The sequence below is a fragment of the Harpia harpyja genome, chromosome 9, assembly GCF_026419915.1.
Source record: "Harpia harpyja isolate bHarHar1 chromosome 9, bHarHar1 primary haplotype, whole genome shotgun sequence".
Lineage (NCBI taxonomy): Eukaryota > Metazoa > Chordata > Aves > Accipitriformes > Accipitridae > Harpia > Harpia harpyja.
This window is the reverse complement of record NC_068948.1, coordinates 45,513,464-45,530,832: the sequence shown is the minus strand read 5'-3', so window position 1 is coordinate 45,530,832 and position 17,369 is coordinate 45,513,464. Positions and strand designations below refer to the sequence as shown.

Genomic DNA, 17,369 nt, shown 5'->3' with positions numbered 1-17,369 from the left:
TGGAGAGGCTGTGGCACTGGGAGTTGCTGAAGTGAAGTTGTGGGCATGGTTTTGGGGAGAGGGCAGTGCTGGGAGTTGCTAAACTGAAGTTGTGGGCATGGTTTTGGGGAGAGTGCAGCACCGGGAATTGCTGAAACAGTGCTGCGGGGATGCTGTTGGGGAGAGCATGATGCTGGGAATCGCTAAAGCAAAGTTGTGGGCATGGTTTTGGGGAGAGCTCGGTGCTGGTGTTCACCAAAGCAAGGTCATGCTTGTGCTCTTGAGGAGGGCACGGCACTGGGAATTGCTAAATTGTAGTTGTGGGCATGCTTTTGGGGAGAGCGTGGCACTGGGCGTTGCTAAAGTGAAGTTGCGGGGATGGTTTTGGGGAGAGCGCAGCACTGGGAATCGCTGGAACAGTGCTGTGGGCATGCTTTTGGGGAGAGCGCGGTGCTGGCATTCACCAAAGCAAGGTCACGCTTGTGGTCTCAAGGAGGGCATGGCACTGGGAATTGCTAAATTGTAGTTGTGGTCATGGTTTTGGAGAGACTGTGGCACTGGGAGTTGCTGAAGTGAAGTTGTGGGCATGGTTTTGGGGAGAGCGCGGTGCTGGCATTCACCAAAGCAAGGTCATGCTTGTGCTCTTGAGGAGGGCATGGCACTGGGCATTGCTAAAGCAAAGTTGTAGACATGCTTTTGGGGAGAGCGTGGCACTGGGAATTGCTAAATTGTAGCTGTGGGCACAGTTTTGGGGAGAGTGCGGCACTGGGAAATGCTAAAGCAGGTTTGCGGACGGGATTTTGGGGAGAGCGCGGTGCTGGGAGTTGCTAAAGCAAGGTTGTGGGCACGCTCCTGGGGAGAGCACGGTACCAGGAATTGCTGAAGTAAGATTGTGGGCGTGCTTTTGGGGAAAGCGCGGTGCTGGTGTTCACCGAAGCGAAGTGTGGTGCCTGTGCTTTTGGAGAGACCGCGGCACCAGGAATTGCCGGAGCAAAGTTGTGACCATGCTTTTGGGGTGACCCCGCTCTTGGAAACCCCGTTGGGTGAGAGGGGCACCTGAGGGCTGCAGGCTGGGGCGAAGGGCGGCAGCTCCGGGGGCTGCCTGGGAGCTGGAGGAGAGCAGACCTGCTGTGGTTCACCCGGTGCGACGGGAGAAGCAAACTGGAGAGGTGGCTGCGAGGAGGATGACGCCTTTATCCCCATCCCTGCCGCTTCCCGGTGTGTGAGAGCAGCCCGAAGTTTTGCAGGTCTCTTTTTTTTCTGGTTGACTAACTTGAAAAATCAGCCCCGTCTTCCATCCATCGTGCTGCCAAAGCTCTTGGCTGAGTAACGGGGGTGTCTCTGCCGGGGGCCGAGTAGCTCCCGGCTATTCCTGGAGGTGCTGGATATGGCCTTTTCTTTCCAGAGTTGCCTCCAGAGGAAGAGGTGTCCATGCTATTTCACGCTGGGCTTTGGCAAACGGCTGGAGCCTCCTTAGAAAACTGGCTTAGAGGGAAAAACAGCCTGAGCTGGCTGGCGGGGATGCTCAGGCGCTGCTCCGGTTTACATGCCATGGATGGAGAAAGGAAAGCTGGGCTGTGGTGAGGGGCTCTGGCTGGGAAAGTGCAGGCAGAGAGGTGATGGGAAGAGATCTGTTGGGAAGTAGACGTGATGGGGAGTATATTGGGGGGGAGAAAAAAATCAGGGGGAAATCCTTTTGCTGGCAAGGGAAGGGAAGGGAAAACATCAAGAGCTCCAGGTCAAATCCTGTAGAAACCCAAAAAGCTGCCAGAGGGCAGCTGCTTTCCTATTTTTTTTTTTTTTCCCTTTTTTTTCCCCCCAGCCCCATGAAGGAAAGCAGGAGCTCAAAGCTGAGCTCAGCAAGCCTCAGCCATTCCTCTGGGCGCGTGACGGCCGTGACAGACGGCCCTTCCCATGGCAGGCGAGGAGCTGCGAGGTCCTTCCCGAGCCCCCGGACACCGGCTGAAAGGTGCGACCTGGAGCCCTGACGGGCTTGGGCTTCTCCCCTACGTAGCAAGTCCGGAGCTGCTCTTCTCTCCTCGCATCTGCCTTTGCCTGGGGGCAGGCTCTTGTCCTTCAAAATGGATTTTTCCAGGGGTTTTCTCCCCCACCGTGCCTCATCATTAATAAATCTTGAGCTCCAGACCAGGCAAAATCTTGGGAGGGGGCAGGCAAATTCTTCTGCCTGTGGCCGGTGTGCACGCTCAAATCCACGGTGATATCTCTCATGAGCAATTTCACCTCTTTCTTCACCAGATTGCTTTAAAGATTATTTATTTTTTTTAAATTGGTCATTGTTTACTATCGTTATAATTGACGAGCGCATCCCCCTGCAATGATTCTGCATCGTTAGGACCAGCTGAATTATTAACCAGTGTCTGAGCTGTCTGTCTTGGCTTATTTACCTGTTATACCTCTTGGGTAAAGGACCGGCAGGTTGCATCCGACTTGGTAGACAGCACTAGAAATTTATAACCCTGTCGATAGGTTCGTTAACAGCCCTGAGGCATCAGGCACATCCCTTCGGAAGAGGACGAGGGAATTCCAGGTAGATGGTGGCAGAGATGATGGTGGCAGAGATGCTCTTTCGCAGGGAAGAGAAATGGGGGCTCCTCGGGAGGCAAAGTCCAAGAGATGGACTCATCCAGCACGGAGGTGGAGATGCTGTTCGGCATGTTAATAATAAAGAAATAAAAATGCTAATATCAGAAAGACTCCTCACGTGCGGAGCGGCACCCGGCCTCTAAGAGGAACGGAGACAACCCTGAATTTAAGGGGTCAGCAAGAAGCCAGAGCAACGATTTAGCACTCATGGCCGATGGTCAATGGCACATAAAAGCCTCGCGGGGTCGTTTTGGGGGGGGATTTGGTGGGAAAAGCCTCGTGTGATGCTGCGGGAATGCCCAAGCCAGTGAAGGGTTGGTTTCACAAGGGGGGATTTGGCTGGCTTCTCCTGATGAGCCGGCTGTGCCGAGGGGATGCCCTCTCCTTTCCCAGCTGGATGCTGTGTGCCGGCAGAGCATCCTCCTCGTTAGGCGCCGTGTGAAAATGAACCTGGTTTCAAGAGACTTTCCGTAGCTTCATGCTCACAGACATGCAAGAAAACCAACAAAGGTGAATTAAGTCATCAGAAGATATGTTCTATATGAACTGATTGTGTCGAAAACAACTCGTGTTTAAGAAATGGAGTAGTTAATGTTGCTGAGTAACAACGCACACAGCTAGCCTGCGTACGAAATCCAGGCGCTGATAAGAAAGGAAATGAATAATTCAAGCTGTCCAAGGCTGTAGAATAGAAAAACACAGATTTTCTTATTGATCTCGGGGCTGTTCCCACCGTCCGTGACGTGCATCTGCCTTTCACACCACGGGCTGGGCCAGCCCAGCTCAGCTCCAAGGATGTGAGTTGTCCCACCGACTGCAATAGGCTTTTTTTGGGGAGCGTGAGGTTCAGCGTACGCCCGGAATCACTGCAGGTCTGCTGCTGCTGGTGGTTTTGGTTTGTTTTTGTTTTTTTTTTTCCCCAGTGGAGTCTCCCTGCTTGCATTTATTTTGTTTTGTTTTGTTTTATTTTATTTTGCTTTATTTTATTTATTTATTTTGAAGGACAGATACTGGGATCGTGGGAATTCTTTTTGCACTGGAAGCTGTCGGCATTGTGGGGAGGGAGGGCAGCAGCGTGGCCAAAGGATACCAAGGGGGACCTGCTTGCTCCCCAGCACCCCAAATTTGAGCTGGCGCTCTCGGCATCCTCTCTCCTCTGGGTACCATCCCATCCTTCCCTCCCTTGTAATCGGATCTGGGAACAGCAGACCCAGAAATGACTGGCCTGGTAGCTTGGATGTTTTAGGTTAAAAAATAATCTGTTGTTGCAAATGTGCTGAGTACAGAGAGTGCCTTGCCCTCTTATCTCTGGTTTGGTTATTGAAAGACTTGATTAACCCCAGAAGCCATCAGGAGAGAAAACATCCAGCGTGGTGGTTTTTTTTTTTTGTCCTGTGCTCCAGTTAATGGCAGGATTTGCATCGCATTTCCAACACGGGCGATAGTTAAATATCTGGTGATCGCTGCCTTCCCCAAGCGCCTGCCGCAGCAGTCAAGCGAATGTCGGCCTTTCCGCAGGGCTCTGCTTCCTTCTTCCTGGAGGAAAAGCCGGCAGAGCGGGAGGAAGCTTCTCCCTTGGGACCCCCGCAGCCCCTGGGGCTGCACCAGTGCCCACCAGTGCCCACCAGTGCAACCCAGCTGCTGCAGTGCTGCTACCTCCCGTCCACCCCAGCTAAAACACCCAGCTGAAACATATAAATATCTATATCTGTATCTATATGCATGTGAAATTAAGAACAAAACTGAGAACGCAGCCCAGCAAAAATGGGATCCTCTGTATTATGAAATTGCACCAGGTTTTTCCTTCCAGCTGCCCGCTCTGTCGCTCGGGTGGGTTTTCACCGCCTGGTCCTGCTGTGGTTTGCAAAGTGCCTGAGTGAGTCCCAGCCTGATCCAAACGTGTTGAGCAGAAGGTAACAGCTCTGTGCAGTTCGGCCTGGCATCCCCTTTTTATTTATATTATATTATATTATACTATACTATACTATACTATACTATACTATATTATACTATATTATACTATATTATTCTGTTCTTATTCTGTTCAGTTTGGGTATGGTAGTCTGGCATTCCCTTTTAATTTATATTATATTATATTATATTATATTACATTATATTATATTATATTATATCATATTATTCTCTTCTGTTCGGGTATGGTAGTCTGGCATCCCCTTTTTATTTATATTATATGGTATTATATTGTATTATATAATTATATTATATTATATTATAATCTTCTTCTTCTTCTTCTTCTTCCAGAATTGGCTTTTTGAACCCTTTTGATGTATTTTCCTCTGCTTTATCACCCCTCCACAACCCCTTCGGAGGCTCCCCTGGCCAGAGGCAGCGGGTACAGGCAGGATCCTGCCCTCGGCCACTGCCCCGCTCTCACCCGGGGAGCTGCCGGCGTTTCCCATCGTGGGGGGAGTCCCTCCGAGTCCCCCTTACAGTCAGGGTTGGGGACACTCTGCAGAGCCAGGGTGGCTGCAGCTTTGGGTCCCTTCCCGGCAGGACAGCACAAAACCGACCAAAAAGCTAAAATTCCAGTAATTTCTATAAAATCCCTCTAACCTGCTTCTTCCCACCCTCAAAGAGAGTTTTTGTAGGGAAGCAAATGGCTTGCTAGTGAGAGGGAGGACAAGGGACCTGTGTGGTCATCCCAACACGGGGGCAAGCCTGGAAATGAAAACATCGGATTAAAAAAAGGCAAAACCCAGCAAATTTCAAACTTTTTTAGCCATATCCCGATTTGCAGTGAGACAACCACTGCAAGCACGGCTAGTTTAATTTGATGGATAAAGCCATTTGGCTTGTGTTCTCCGTGGAGTTGATGTGGACTGGGATGGGTACGTCGACTGGGAATAAAGTCAAATATCCAAAGCCAAGGAGGCCACGGGTGAGCGGAAGCTTTGCTCTGGGGGAGTGGGACAGGCGGAGTTTCTTGCAGCATCGTCCCGGTTCCATCTCTCCCGAATAACTACTGAGCTTGTTGGTCAGGCTTGGCCGTTCTTGACTGGCTCTGGGTGTCTTTTATAGATAGATATCTAAAAATTATATATAAAATTATATGTATATTTTTTATATATACACACACACACACGTAATATGTAAATAAAATGTTTTATATACATATACCAAGCTCCTGTAAAGCTTCTCAAGCACAGCAGCCGGCAGAGGAAAAGGCTTTTCTCCAAGGGAAAGGCTCCAGCATTGGGGGGGGGGGGCAGTGCATGCTGCCTGTACCCCCTTTCCTCTGCCGCTGCTTCGGCTGAACCCCGAAATAGCCGAGTGTGCTAGGGAGGAGTGGGGTTCATCCCCTGCAGGGGGGGGCTAGTGCTTTTCTAGGGGCTCTGGCCGCTGGGAAATGGAGATCCAGGGGTGCGCATGAGGCTGGGGGGGCTTTTTTGGCTTCTACCCAGCAGCCTGGGTGTGAGCGTGGGGCCGTCACCGTGACCTCTGGGCGCTCTGTGGCGCGCAGCACCTTGGTTTTTAGTTGGTTTTACTCCCTTTCGGGCCAAATCCCGTTGCTAGGGCAGGGACCGCAGGGTCCCTCCTTGGCTTTCCCCGGATCCCGCTGCAGATTTCCATCCCGGCTGCCCCCCCGGTTGTCCCCTTCTGCGTGACCCTTGGGGTCCGTAGGGTGAGGCAGGATTTGGCCTGGCCCTGAGCAGCGTCGGCATCCCCTCCGTGCCAGGGGGGGCTGTGGGGTGGGAGGGCAGCTGGGGGGAACCGGCCCCTCGTGCTCCCCAGTGCTGTGACTCCTGCCCTGTTCTTTCCGCAGTGGGGGCTGCAGCACAGTTCCCCCTTGCACCCCAATACGGCTTCCTTAGGCCTTTGGGGGTGCACATCCCCTGTACCCCCCCAGCTGCACCTATTGCAGCTGGGCCCCTTTTGCACCAGCCCCCCCCCCCATTGCACAAGGCTTGCCCCCATTGCAGCAGGACCCCCCCATTGCCCCAGGGATCCTCATTGCAGCAGGCCCCCCCAGTTGCACCAGGGTCCCCCTGTTGCACCAGGGACCCCCGTACACCAGGCCCCCGACGTTGCCCCAGGACCACCCGCTGCAGCAGGGCCCCCCATTGCACCAGCCCCCCTGTTACACCAGGGTCCCCCATTGCCCCAGCCCCCACCATTGCAGCAGGCCCCCATTGCACCAGCTGCTCCCTATTGCACCAGCCCCCACCATTTCACCAGCCCCCCATATTTCCCCAGTCCCCCCCCCATTGCCCCAGTCCCCCCCATTGCACCAGTTCCCCCTTGTTACACCAGGGCCCCCCATTGCCCCAGCCCCCCCATATTCCCCCAGCCCCCCCATTGCCCCAGCCCCAGGTTACACCAGGGACCCCCATTTCCCCAGCCCCCCCCATTGCCCCAGTCCCCCCATATTGCACCAGCCCCCCCTATTGCAACAGGGCCCCCCATTGCCCCAGCCCCCCTGCTACACCAGGGTCCCCCATTGCCCCAGCCCCCCCTATTGCCCCAGCCCCCTCCATTGCAGCAGGCCCCCATTGCACCAGCTGCTCCCTATTGCACCAGCCCCCCCCATTTCACCAGCCCCCCCCATATTCCCCCAGCCCCCCCCCATTGCCCCAGCCCCCCTGTTACACCAGGGCCCCCCATTGCCCCAGGCCCCCCATATTGCCCCAGCCCCCCCCATTGCCCCAGCCCCCCTGTTACACCAGGGCCCCCCCCACTGCCCCAGCCCCCCATATTGCCCCAGTGCCCCCCATATTGCCCCAGGACCCCCCCCCCCCTCCCCCCCCTCCATGCCCGAGCCGGGGGCTGTTGCCCGTACGCGGTGGTGGGGTGATGATGATGATGATGATGATGATGAGGATGAAGATGAGGATGGCGGTGGGGGGGGGGGGGGGGGTTTGCCGTTACCGCGCGGAGCGGCGCGCAGCGAGCGCGGCCCCGCGGTGCGGGAGCGCGCCGCCCCCGCCCCGCCGCGCCCGGAGCGGGGAGGGGGGGTGCGTGTGTGTGTGTGTGTGTGTGTGTGTGGGGTGTGTGTGTGTGGGGGGTGTGTGGAGGGGGGGGTGGGGGGGGGGCCCTGGGGGGGGGGAAGGCGGCCGCGGCGCCGCGCTGACGGCTCGGTGGGCACCGCGGGGCCGCGATGCTGCGGGCCGCGGCGGAGCGGGGCTGAGCGGGGAGGGGAGGGCTGGGGGGGGGGGCGGCGGAGGGTGGAGGGGGGGGGTGGGTGGGTGGGTAGGGGGGGGGGGGGGGCGCGGCGAGCGATGGATGAGGACAACATGACGAGGAGCGAGGAGCAGCAGCTGAGTCTGCAGAAGGCGCTGCAGCAGTGCGAGCTGGTCCAGAACATGATCGACATCAGCATCTCCAACCTGGAGGGGCTCCGCACCAAGTGCGCCGCCTCCAACGACCTCACGCAGAAGGAGATCCGGACCCTGGAGGTAGGGGCCCGACGACCACCGCCAGCACCCCCCCCTTTCCCTTAATAATATCCGATCCCCCCCCCCCCCCCCCCCCGGGCCGCGCCGGGCTCCCCCGCGGCGCTGCGGTGAGCCCGAGTGAGGCTGCGCGCTCTGCAGGTGGCCCCCGAGGTGGGTCCGGCATCGGTCCCGGCCCCCCCGGCATCCCTCCCGGCCCCCCGGCATCCCTCCATCCCTCCCCGCCCACGCTCCTACCGCCCCGGCAGGCTGCAGCCCCTCGGCCCACCTGCATCCCTCGGGCAGGGCTGCAGCCCCCCCCCCCGTCCCCCCCCCCAACCCCCGGGCTGGCCGCATCCCTTCCTCCAGGCTCCTGCTTCGGCCGGGCTGGATGTTTTCCGCCGGGCTGGATGTTTTCCATCGGGCTGCATCCCCCCCCACCCCCGGCCTGGCTGCATCCCTTCCAGTGGGTTCCTACTTTCCCATCAGGCTGCATCCCCCCCCCCCCCCCCCCCCCCGCGCCCCGGCCTGGCTGCATCCCTTCCTCCAGGCTGCAGCCCACCTGCAGCCCCCCAGCCTGGCCGCATCCCTTCCATCAAGGTTCCTACATCCCCACCGGGCAGCATCCCCTCCAGCCCACCTGCATCCCTCCCACCAGGCAGCATCCCCCTCCCGGGCCTTGCTGCATCCTTCCCCCCGCCGCCGCATCCCCTCGGCCCGGCTCCACGATGCAGCATCTGCCCAAACCCTTCGGCCTTCCCCGGCAGCAGGGAGGGCCCCGGTGGGAAGGGGAGGCTTTGCCGAGCCACGGCCTCGATGCTGCTGGGGATGAAGGCAACAGGGCCATGCCAAGGGGAGCACCGGCCGGATTTATTTGGTTTATAGATGGGGAAAAATGCATAGAAGTAAAAGCTGCCGAGCAGGGCCCCGTTTATTGTAGCCCCATAGGAAGAGGTTCCTCTTGGAGTGTGCTGGGACCCGGCTGGGGATGGATTTGGGGTTCAACAGGAGGCTGGGATGGGCAGGGGAGGTCTGGGCAGGCTGGGATTCCCAGAGGTGAGCGGGACACCCCAACCGGCAGCAAAGCGGAGAGAAGCGTGGCCGCGACGGTGCCGTGACCCCGCGGAGACACTGACGGGGCGGTGGGGAAGCGGCTGACGCAGAGCTGAGGCTGTGGGTGGGGGGATTTCGGAGGCCAGCCCCGCTCAGGCCTTTCGGCTGGTGCTTTCTAACCTGGCTGCTCTCACCAAAAGCCCAGACGTGGTGGCACAGAGGTTCCTGTACTTGGCTGCACGGGACCCTGCCGGGGTCCCGCAGCCCCTCTGCAGGGTGGCTTTTGGCTCTGGACCGTGACCAAAACACCCCATCCCGCTGCTTTCGCTCCCAAAGGTCCCGAGTGCCGTGGGAGTGAGCGGGGCATCGCCGTGCCGTTGCTGTGCCACTTGTTGGGGGGGGACCCCGGGTTTGGGGTGCAGATCCCCGCTCTGTATTCCAGGCACTGGCTTGCACCGTGTTCCCATACCGATCCTGCCGTGGCCTCTCCTTGCTCCAAGCCCTGTCCCATCCCACCTCTCTGCACAAGGGGCTGCCGGCTCAGCCTGGAGCTGTTGGGCCACACGTGGCCCTGGAACAACCTCGGAAGAGGGACAGGGAGGTGGGGATGAAGCAGCAGCGGTTTTGGGGTGTGTGGGAGACTTTGCGGGGGGCTGGCAGGCTCGAAGCCCCCCCAGAAGAGCCAATGCCCAGAGGTGCAGGACTACAGAAGTTTATCCCACGTGGAGCAACCGCGTCATTAGGGTCGGCACGGCTGACGAATTACCGCTTCTCTCCGGTGGATGGGACTGGGGGCAGCTGAAGAGCGTGGTGAAGCCATCCTGGTGGGATGCTCCTTCCCGGCATGGGGTGAAGCAGCGTCCTGGTGTCGCTGAGGCAGCTCAGCCTGGTCCGGACGGAGGGTTTGGAGGTGGCCGTGGGGAGGCTGCCCTGCAAATCCCAGGTGCTCACAGGGAAGCATCTCTCCAGCCCCTATGGATCGTGCTGCACCTGCAGCGGGGAGCCCCAGCATCGCCTTCCCTAAAACACCCCCAACCTGGGGCATTTGCTGCATGTCTTGGCCGTGGGCATCCCTGCCGATGCTCACCCATTGCTTTTCAGCACAGAAACGGGGGGATTCCCAGGAGGGGAGCGACAACAGATGAATCCGGGGCCAGATTCCCAATGCCGGCACATCGGTGTAGGTCTGGACCGGCTCCACAGGAGCCCATGGCTCCCGGCGGCGTTGTCCTGGGTTGCCGCCAGCGTAAGCAGGAGCCGAGCTTGGCCCTGAGTCCCTGCCGCCACCGCCGCGTCCCAAGGACGTGACGCAGACGCAGAGGCCCCACTCGGTGCTTCTTCCCTTCCCATCTGGCGGCAGCAGAGCCGGGCCGGGCACCGGCACGACAACGGGGACGGCGGCTGGGGACGGGCGAGCTGGGAGAGCATCTCACCCCGAGCGCCCCGGGGAGACTTTGCACGGTCCTCGCGTTGGCGCGAGCCTGGAAGAAAATGGGTGAATCCGGGGTTTTTTTTGGTTAATCCTCACGCTAAACCCTTATTTTGCCAGGCTTATAGAAGTTTTTCCATTCTTTTATTTTTAAACCACCCTAAGCTACATGCGAGTCCCCGTCCTTCGTGTGCTGTGATTGTGTGGGGAGCTGGTAACAGCATCCCGCCATGCAGCATCCTTCCTTTGGGATGGGTACCACCGGCTGCAGCCCGGCTTCGGTGGCAGCTCGCGGGGCTGGAAGGCTTTTAGGTCTTGTTTGCGCCTCGGGACAGGCTCCAGCAGAAACCAAGGCAGCGGCTGGGACCGAAACGCCGACCAACACCATCTGGGGTGGGAGTCGGGGCCGGTTTGCTTCCTACGGGGGGGCAGCAGATCAGGGGCTGAGCATCGTCAGAGCAGGAGGGTGGGAGCTGAGCGGCTGCCCCTCTTAGGCCTGCCAGGGCAGTGGGGCTTTATTCCTCATCTGAGCATGGCATTTAGGCTTTGCAACTCTAAATTTGGGGTTCGGGGTATAAATACAGAAGAGGGGTGCTGCTACCCGCCAGTTTGCCGGAGGACTGGGGGCAGCACGGGGTAAAAGCAAGAAGGAAAAGTTGCTTGGCGCTGGGTGATTTTTCCGACTGTCCTGCGGCGCCTTGCTCTCTGTGCTGGGGTTACTCCACCTGGTTTCAAAGCATGGGTCAGGGCTCCCAGAAACTGGCGAGTGGCTCCAGGGATAACTCCGGGATCTGTGGTTCCCGCTCCCTGGGCTGCCATGCTCTCACCGGGAAGGGGGAACCCTCCCGGGCCGCTTTGGGCTGCTGCACAAACACGTGGATGAGGATGGGAAGAAGTACGCAGGGAAGAGCTGTGGCCGCTTCCAAACTTGCATGGGCCGCGGTCAAAGGAGACGCTGCCCCAGCGCTGCGATATTCACTGCCTGAGCGTGTGGATTCTCTGGTGTCTAAGACAGTGGGTGAGCACAGCACACTTATCCCTGGGCTGTATCCTCCTGGAGAGCCAGGCATCTCCAGGATGCTGGGTTGAGCCATTTTGGCCCCTGTATGCCCGGGGAGAGCCCCAGGGACCATTTAGCAGTGCTTGAAATAAATGATGTGCAGAGCCAGAGATGGCACGTGAGCCTAGCAGGGCTTGGAAAGAGACCTGAGAGGGAAAATATAACTGTGGCAAGGTATTCCCCAGCCCGAGGGTGCTCCAGGTGTCTCCAGAATAACAAGCCCCTTGGTAGGAGTCGGGGAAGGATCGCTCCGGTTGCGGCTACGCACTGTGGGAAAGCATCCGCTGCGGCCCGCCGCCGTGCCAGGAATATTTGGAGGCACAGAGCAACCTCTCCATGGCACGAAGGCATCCGGCACGGGCATGTGCCGATCCCTCCGTGCCGAGCGGGACAGGCATCCCGGCAGGCGCTGGCTCCCTCTCGACGGCTCACCGGGCGCCGGCGTTGGCAGCGCGTGGCCTGCCTGTGCGAGGTTAATTAACTTTCACCTCGTGCTCCCGCAGGTGGATTTTCCGCCGCCTCTCCCCGGTCTCCAGGCAGGACTCGGTGCCGTCTCCAGCCCGGCTGACGTCAGGACGGGCGCAGGGTGCTGTGCCGGGGGGGGATGCAGCCACCCTCCCGCTCCTTGGAGACCGGCTGCTTCTCTCCCGATGCTTGCTCGGGTGGGAGCAGCCTCTTGCCGCCGTGCGGGGTTTCGGGGCGAGTGCCTGCCAAGGGGAAATCCTGCTCGGGGTGACGGGAGGAGGCTGGAAATCCCCGTCGGGGTGCGGAGGGGAGAGAAGGAGGCAAGGGTTTGCATGGGGGTGGAGGGGGCTCCAGCCCTGGGTGACCCCAGCCCCTTGCCTCGCTGGGGTCACCCAAGGTCCCAGGGGAGCGACGTGGAGTGGGGACATCCCTCCCCTGCCTGCACCCATCCCCGCGGGGCAGCAGGGACCTGCCGGCGTCTTGTTTTTTCAGCGGAAGGTCTCTGCCTCGGGGAGGAGGTGGGGGGGACCCAGGAGCTGCTGGCCCCTTGCCGTGGCCAAGGGGAAGGGGCTGCTTGTGGCTTTACCCCTTTTGTCAGAGCATCGCACCCTCCCTCAGCCCCTCGCGGTGCTGGAAGGGTCGGAGAGGCGCTTGAAAGGGTGCGAAAACCGAGTCCCAGCCCCAGAAGGAGGTATATGCCCCCCCCCCTGCACCCCAGGGTGTCCCCCTGCCCTTTTCCAGCTGGGTAAACTGAGGCATAGAAGAGCTGAGGGGGGTTGTGCCACAGCAGGGACACAAAGCAGGATCTGACCTTTGCAGCAGAGCAGCGTTTAGCACATTTGCAAAATCTCCATCCCGTGCAGGGAGGGCTGAGCAGCGGCTCAGGGTGAGCGAGAGCATCTCCGCAGCCGCGGGATGGGGCTTTCCCCGCGGCACGGGGCTGTCTCAATCGCTTCCCTTTCCAGCCCTGTTGGCGAAGCTCTCAGCAAAACAAGTGCTTTTGGACTTTGCAGAGTTCTGCTAGGCTTGTTTTCCACCACCTTGAGCAGACCCATGGGCCACAGCATCAGCCCACACCTGGGGCACGGGGTGTCCCATCTGGATCCTCGTTTGTGCTAACGAGGGCCCCCCTGGTCTCCCAAGGGCCAGGTGGGTTGAATTGCCCCCACCTGGAGCCTGGAAATTAAAGTGCCTCCCTCCACTTCCCCCATCTTTGCCCTGTTCCCAGCTCCCAGTATGTCTCTGCATGGTGGTGGTGGTGGGCTGCCCAGTCCCCAGCTCTGTCCCTGTTCCAGGACCCTGATTTTGGCAATGGAGTGGCTCAGGCATCCCCTTTAGTTCCCCCTGGGCTCTCAGCCTGGGGGGGGCAGAGGAATGGATGAAGAGCAGGCCGGTGGGGATGGAGGTGAGTTTTTTAGGAGGGGTTTTGCTGGTGTTTTGCTGTAGTTGTGTGTGTGCAAGAGTATTTTTTGGGTGGTAGGAGCTGCTTTTGTGTGCCTGCTGTTGTTTCCCCTCTGAGGGCCTGGGGTGCCTTTAGGATGTGCGATTGGCACTGACCCTGAAACCTGTCAATGGTCTGCATTAGGAGAGTGGCTTTTGTTAAAAAGCAGACCTGGCAGCTGGTCAGGGTGCTGCCGAGCCCAGCCAGCCCTGCGGGGCTCCCTGTGACCTCCCCGGCCATTTGCTTCTCCAGCCCCGGCTCTAGTTTGGGTATTAATTTTTGGTAATTAACCTCCATGGCTGTTAGCTGGGTTGGGAGAAGCCGCCTGGTTGGGGTGTCCAGCTCCCGGCAGAGCTGTGACCCACTCGGGTGATGCCGGTGGCGATGCTAGTGGGATGTCACGGTGGGGCCTCCCTGTTTGCAAAAGGACGGGGACCACCAGCCTCTCCCGTGCCTGTGCCGCCTGGTCCCCCCCAAGCAGCAAAGAAAGGGCTGGTTTTGCTTGTTTTGCACTTTTCTGGGTGCACCCAGCTCACCCCAACCACGATGAGTGGGCGCGGGGGGGCTGATTTTCCCCTCTCTGCTCACGTACATCTCGTCACGCCAAGCCCTGTGGCCATCACCGCTGGGTACCACCGGGAGAGACGAGGAAGCCACGATGCTGCGACGGGGTTTCTCCCCTCCTCTCTCTATTCCAAACCATCGCATATTTTTCATCTCATCTATTTTTGGGGTGCGCGGGAGCCGACGGCGGGCAGGGGCACAGCACCATCTAGTGCTGCCGGCGGTGGGGAATCACCCAGCTGGAAAAGCAGGAGCAGGAAATCCCAGCAGGTTTCCAGCGAGCTGGGCTCTGCTCTATATTTCTGAAGAAAGGAGGCCAGTCGCTCAGCGTCTTTATTTTGGGAGCTGTCAGGCTGCGGTTGCTAACGCGACGTCTTTGGCCTCGCAGTGGGAGGGTTTTGGGGGGGGGACGATGGTTGGCGGAGGGATGGGGCTATGGCCAAGCAAAGAGGGGTCGATGGCTCCGGTTGTGTGATGAGGAGCGATGGGATGAAGGAGAGCTGGGGCAGATGTGGCATGGCTGGGGGGAATAAGGAGCAAACACCAGCGTCCCAGCCTTGGCACTGGGGGATGCTGTGGGTGCTCCCACTGGGGGATGCTGTGGGTGCTCCCACTGGGGGATGCTGTGGGTGCTCCCACTGGGGGATGCTGTGGGTGCTCCCACTGGGGGATGCTGTGGGTGCTCCCACTGGGGGATGCTGTGGGTGCTCCCACTGGGGGATGCTGTGGGTGCTCCCACTGGGGGATGCTGTGGGTGCTCCCACTGGGGGATGCTGTGGGTGCTCCCACTGGGGGATGCTTGGGGGGGTCCATTTGCACCGAGCCTGGGTATAAGAGAGGGGAGCGTGTCCTTTGGGTGCTGGGAGGGGGTGGTATTCCTGTTAGTGAGTGGCAGGAGCGATGCTTCTGCGTCCCCTCTCCTCATCCACCCGCCGTGGGCTCCCCAGGGTGGCGAGGGCTGTCTGTCCCCCGAGCAAGACCCCAGCGCTGAAGCACGCTGGGCTGGGGATAAAGGAGGCAAGAAGGGGCTTTTTTGGGGAGGGAAATGCCCCCCCTTGGACACCCAGCTTGATGTCAAAGGGGTCCTTGACTGCAGAAGCTTGGCACCAGGTAACGGGGGGGGTTTTGAGGGCAGGAGGGGCTGCGTGTACCCTGGGGATGGTGCAGAGGGAGGGCAGAGCCCAAGCCGCCTGCGGTCACCCCCTCCCGTGTCCCCCTCCTGCCGTGGGGTGGGTTGGGGGGTCATGGCAGGGGGTCCCACGGGGCTTTTGTCATCTTTTCCAGAGCAAGCTGGTCAAATACTTCAGCCGGCAGCTGTCCTGCAAGAGGAAGGTGGCCTTGCAGGAGCGCAATGCCAAGCTGGAGGGCTTCCCCCAGCTCCTGCACTGGTTCCGCATCGTCAACATCCGCAAGGAGGTGATGGAGGTAAGGGCTAGGCGTCAACCGCACCGGAGCGGGAAGGGGTCCGCTGTGGGTTTGGGTGCCAAACCTCTCCAGTAGTGTTTTTCCCAGGGGTTTCTGGGATCCTGGAGCAAAACCAGGCAAGGGGGTAGTTTTTTTTTCTGAGATGGAGGCTGGCTTGAAGCTGTGCGTTTGGGCCCTGAGGTGGGCTGGAGGGGACAGTGCTGGTGGTGGGGAGCGGAGTGGGAGACCAGAGTGGAGGAACCAGGTTGTTTTACTGCATGGAAAGGTGCTACAAGCCCATGGTGGGACGTGCTGTCCAGGGCCACCCCCCAGCTCTCCTTCCACCCACCACTGAGGACACCCCATTGCTGTTCCCAGTGAAGGGCATGGGTGCCAGGGAGACCTCGTGGGTGCTGCCCCCCCTCAGCGGGGCTCCCCGTGTCCCTGTCACAGCGTGGTGGTGCCAAAGCAGGTCACAGCATCCTTTTGCCACGTCCTGAGCTCCTGCAGGCCACGGGTGCGGTGAGGGGGTGGCACCCACAGGTGATCCTGTAACGGCCCCCCCGGGAAAGAGGAAAGCCTGTACTGAAGCTGCCAGTCCCCGCGAGTGCTCGGGGCAGGTTTTCATGGTGCCCCCAGATGTCCCGGTGTTGAACTGGGTCTGGGTATACCTGAGACTGTGCAAAAACTCGAGATAAAGCTGAGGCTCGAGCTTTGCCCTCCGGGTTTTCATGTGGATTGAGATGGAAAATGAATGTTTTTGGGTCTGTGACCCAAATGGGACAGCAAGAAGAAATGGCTTCTCATCCGTGTGCCTTGAGGTGCTGGTTTAGAGGATGCTCCAGGATGGTTTATTCCTCCTTCCTCACTCCTGCCCTGTTCCTCCCCATCAGGAAATCGCCCCTGGGCAGCTGAGCCTGGAGGAGCTGCTGGACATGACCGACGACCAGGTCTGTGCGACCGTGGAGAAGTTTGGAGCCAACAGCGAGGAGTGCGCCCGCCTGAACGCCTCCCTCTCCTGCCTCCGCACCGTCCACAAGTCCGGTGAGTCGGGCACCCTTGTACCCGCTGGCCGGGTCCCCAGTCGGGGTGAGTGGCACCGTCCCGTTGCGGTGACACCGGGAGTGTGGCTTTAATGCATCAGAGGCGTTTGCAGGGCTTTCTCCGTGGGTTGCAGAGCTCCGGGATGGCTGGGTACCCACTGCCCACAGGGGACACCTTTGCTCTGGTGTGTCCCTGTGGCTCAGGAGCTCATGGAGGGCTCGCCTCTCTAGGAAGTGATGAGTTGTTAGTTCTCTGCAGGAAGGCTTCACCCGAGGAGGGCGCAACATTTCTTACGGGGGTCCCCCCGACCCGTCTTACTTGCAGGAGCGCAGCCAGCAGACTCAGGAAAAAAAAAAAAAAAAAAACCACCACCAAAAAACCTGAAACTCAGCAAGCTCCAGCCACTCAGCATCGCTTCCCAACAGGCTACAGAGCAAAGCCCACCACCCCCATGCCCGAAGCCCATTCCCAAGGCATGCACAAGCCTTGCTTCCCCTTCCCCCGGGGGTGGGGGGATTGGGGGGGTCTGTATGGGTGCCTCCCCACGGCAGGGCCCCTGGGGATGTGGGTGCTGGGGTGGTGGGTCCCCGGGCGGTGGCAGCAGAGCTCCGTGCTGCAGAGGTGGCTGCACGAAGCGAGAGCTGTTCTGGCTTTGGGCTGGCAGACTTTCGAACAGGGCTGGGGGCTGCAGCCATGGCTGGGTTTCCTTGGGGAAGGGGCGAGCGATGCAGCGGGTGGCTGTGCAGGATCCGGCTCTCCTGGCATCTTCTCCCAAGCCAACCGAGCCTTGCTGGATGATGCCGTCTTGGGACCGAGGGCTCCTTTTCCAGGGCTGCTGTTGACAGCATCTGGCCTGGCAGTGAATTGGGGGGGGCTCTCCTCTACAGGTATTCCCCCCCACACCAAGGAGAGGCTCACCCTTGCCTCCCCATGTGT

At 59.5% G+C, this 17,369-nt stretch overlaps 1 protein-coding gene across 3 annotated transcripts in view; it reads left to right on the top strand.

The window, feature by feature from the left end:
• The first annotated feature begins 7,813 nt into the window (after positions 1–7,813).
• Positions 7,814–17,369, top strand: part of KSR2 (kinase suppressor of ras 2) — an 85,166-nt gene continuing 75,610 nt past the window's right edge. For all 3 annotated transcript variants that reach the window (XM_052797547.1, XM_052797545.1, XM_052797546.1), the window contains exons 1-3: positions 7,814–7,997; positions 15,270–15,410; positions 16,283–16,433. In XM_052797547.1, the coding sequence (XP_052653507.1) occupies positions 7,821–7,997; positions 15,270–15,410; positions 16,283–16,433 (469 nt within the window). In that variant the 5' untranslated portion in view covers positions 7,814–7,820. The remainder of the gene's footprint in view (positions 7,998–15,269; positions 15,411–16,282; positions 16,434–17,369) is intronic.